This window comes from Oncorhynchus masou, chromosome 23 (genome assembly GCF_036934945.1).
Source record: "Oncorhynchus masou masou isolate Uvic2021 chromosome 23, UVic_Omas_1.1, whole genome shotgun sequence".
NCBI classification, from domain to species: Eukaryota; Metazoa; Chordata; class Actinopteri; order Salmoniformes; family Salmonidae; genus Oncorhynchus; species Oncorhynchus masou.
The window spans coordinates 26254276-26256794 of record NC_088234.1 but is presented as its reverse complement, the minus strand read 5'-3'; the positions used below and the strand labels follow the sequence as shown (position 1 = coordinate 26256794).

General features: G+C 40.5%; 1 protein-coding gene across 1 annotated transcript; it reads left to right on the top strand.

The window, feature by feature from the left end:
• The first annotated feature begins 727 nt into the window (after positions 1-727).
• On the top strand, positions 728-2247 carry LOC135510636 (histone H2A.Z). The gene is made up of 5 exons (XM_064931712.1): positions 728-836; positions 1119-1196; positions 1470-1583; positions 1711-1840; positions 1943-2247. The coding sequence occupies exons 1-5, from the start codon at positions 834-836 to the stop codon at positions 2002-2004; spliced, it is 387 nt and encodes a 128-aa protein (XP_064787784.1). The 5' UTR covers positions 728-833; the 3' UTR covers positions 2005-2247.
• The last annotated feature ends 272 nt before the right edge of the window (positions 2248-2519 follow it).

Below are 2519 nucleotides of genomic sequence, written 5' to 3'. Positions count from 1 at the left end.
CCTAGTAAAATAAAGGTAAAAAATTATATATATGTTAAAGTAAGGTTATCGCTCATAGCAATGGTTTTTTAACTGTTTCACGGAGATGGAACGTATGTCACAGAAAATAGATGTTGTGGTGGCAGCTGCAGAGAAGTACTTGGGGGTACGAGATTTGAATTCAGAAGAATTACATGGTGTGTTGAGTGGTAGTGCCCTGTGTTGTCAGGGGGTAAGATCTGATAGGGTTAAAGTAGTGGAATAAGGTGCTGGGTTTTATTGAGTGTAGGGTTAGTTGGTAGGGTAATATTCGTATTTTTATTACATTTTCCCTATTCCCGTTTTGTAACACAAACTGCAATGGATGTATACTATAGTTCAGTTGGGGGCGATAATGCAACATATTGGATGCAAACCGCGATTAAACCTCACCGAAGAAGAAGAAGAAGAAGAAGAAGAAGAAGAAGAACAACAACAAGAACAAGAACAAGCTGTAACTTTCAAAGACTTGGCCTTTATTGGTTGATCTATTGCCTGTTTGTTTTTTTCTCATGAAATTATGATTATTATAATAACATAAATTGAGAATTAAATAGAAACGACATTATCCAACGTCCAGTAAGGAATGACGTGTCACATTTTCCCGCACATTGAGCACATTTGCATTGTGATTGGTTAAGCGATATGCCAAAAAATGAATTCGAGAGTTGATTGGCTGACTTCCTCCATGCAAAGTCCCGGATCAAGCTCCCCTTCATAAATGCATGGCAATCTGATGCGGAACTAGTTGTTAAAACTAGACAAGTGCTCGCCGAGGATCTGTGCAGCTGCAAATAGCCAGTACATCATATAAAATGGTATATATATATATTTTTTAATCTTCGATGCTAAATCCATCACTTTATTCAACGGGTTTACCGTGAGAATTAGCACGTATGTGTTGGCTAGCAAAGGTAATATTCTTTTGCTAACGTTGGCTAGCTAGCTGACATTAGCTATTTGAATCCCTTGGCATTGGCTGGTTATAATCAAAACGCCAACACGCGCTGTAGAATAAACAGGCTAATTACACACACTGCTGTCTTGCAGCAATTGTTTAATACATAAAATAACCCATACCATAAAACTGTATATTTCAGGCTGGTGGGAAGGCAGGAAAAGACTCCGGGAAGACGAAGACAAAGGCCATTTCGCGCTCACAGAGGGCGGGTTTGCAGGTGAGTGCGTTCATTTATTGCTTGCTAGCGCCAATGATAAAACGTGTGGTAATGTAGAATTAATGTGTTAATTTGCGAACGATTTAACCATCTAACTAATATCGTGGCGGTGAATCTATAACCATTCAAAATTACACAATTTTCGAAAGATTACAATATGTTCGTAACAAACTGCCAAGTAGGGTGGGGAGTCGCGCAAGCCTTCAGTGTAATTTGCTTGCAACTTACTGATGGTAAATAAATGCCTATAACGTTTCCCGTCCTGTTTTTCAGTTCCCCGTGGGTCGTATTCACAGGCATCTGAAATCCAGAACAACGAGCCATGGTCGAGTTGGCGCGACTGCAGCTGTCTACAGCGCGGCTATTCTTGAATACCTAACTGCTGAGGTAACGCATGTTCAAAACACTCGCTTTCATTTTGTTGCTGTTTATGGCACAAAACCATGCAGTACCATGTATGCAATCGCAGTTCACTCGCGTCAGTGATATTTACCTGCAAGCTCTTGAACTTCAGGTTCTGGAGCTGGCGGGAAACGCATCAAAGGATCTGAAGGTCAAGCGTATCACTCCACGTCACTTGCAACTGGCCATTAGAGGCGATGAGGAGTTGGATTCTCTCATCAAAGCAACCATTGCTGGTGGTGGTAAGTGCAGCAGTTATTGTTTCCCACTGGTATTGCTATTGTACCACCATTTCCCTGTTTTATATTTCATGTTTGAATCCACTGATTGTTTCCCTCTTTCAGGTGTCATCCCTCACATCCATAAGTCACTGATTGGAAAGAAGGGACAGCAGAAGACTGTATAACCCTGCAAACAGTGGCATGGGGTCATCTCAGGACATTCTGCTTCAATGTTTTGCTTGGTAGAACTTTAGGACTTTTTAAATGTATTAACTTGCATCTACTCATCTGAGGAAAAGTGGCTTCAGAGAAGCTGGTTTTGATTTTTGGCTTTGTTGATGTGTGCTGTTTTTATTGTGTACATTTTGGCATACCAGTGGCATTTCCATGTTTGAAGTTGTATTTGAATAAAGCGCCACGGTATTGTGCATATGTTCCTTGTTTGTTTCTTGCATATGTTCCTTGTCTTTTTAGTGAGAATTTGTGCTCTATAAATCTGGTTTAGTCTACATGTCCCTAACTTGCAATGTGGGAAATACTATAATTACATCACCAAGCATGTTTATTTCATGGATTTTAACTTTTCCAGCTCCTTTGTAGGTGACAATGACCAGGATTGTGTGGCCTGATGCATGTTCATGTGCTGGCACAACCTTGAACAACATCAAATGCTGTGTTTTTTTGCTGAAGAGCACCCCCT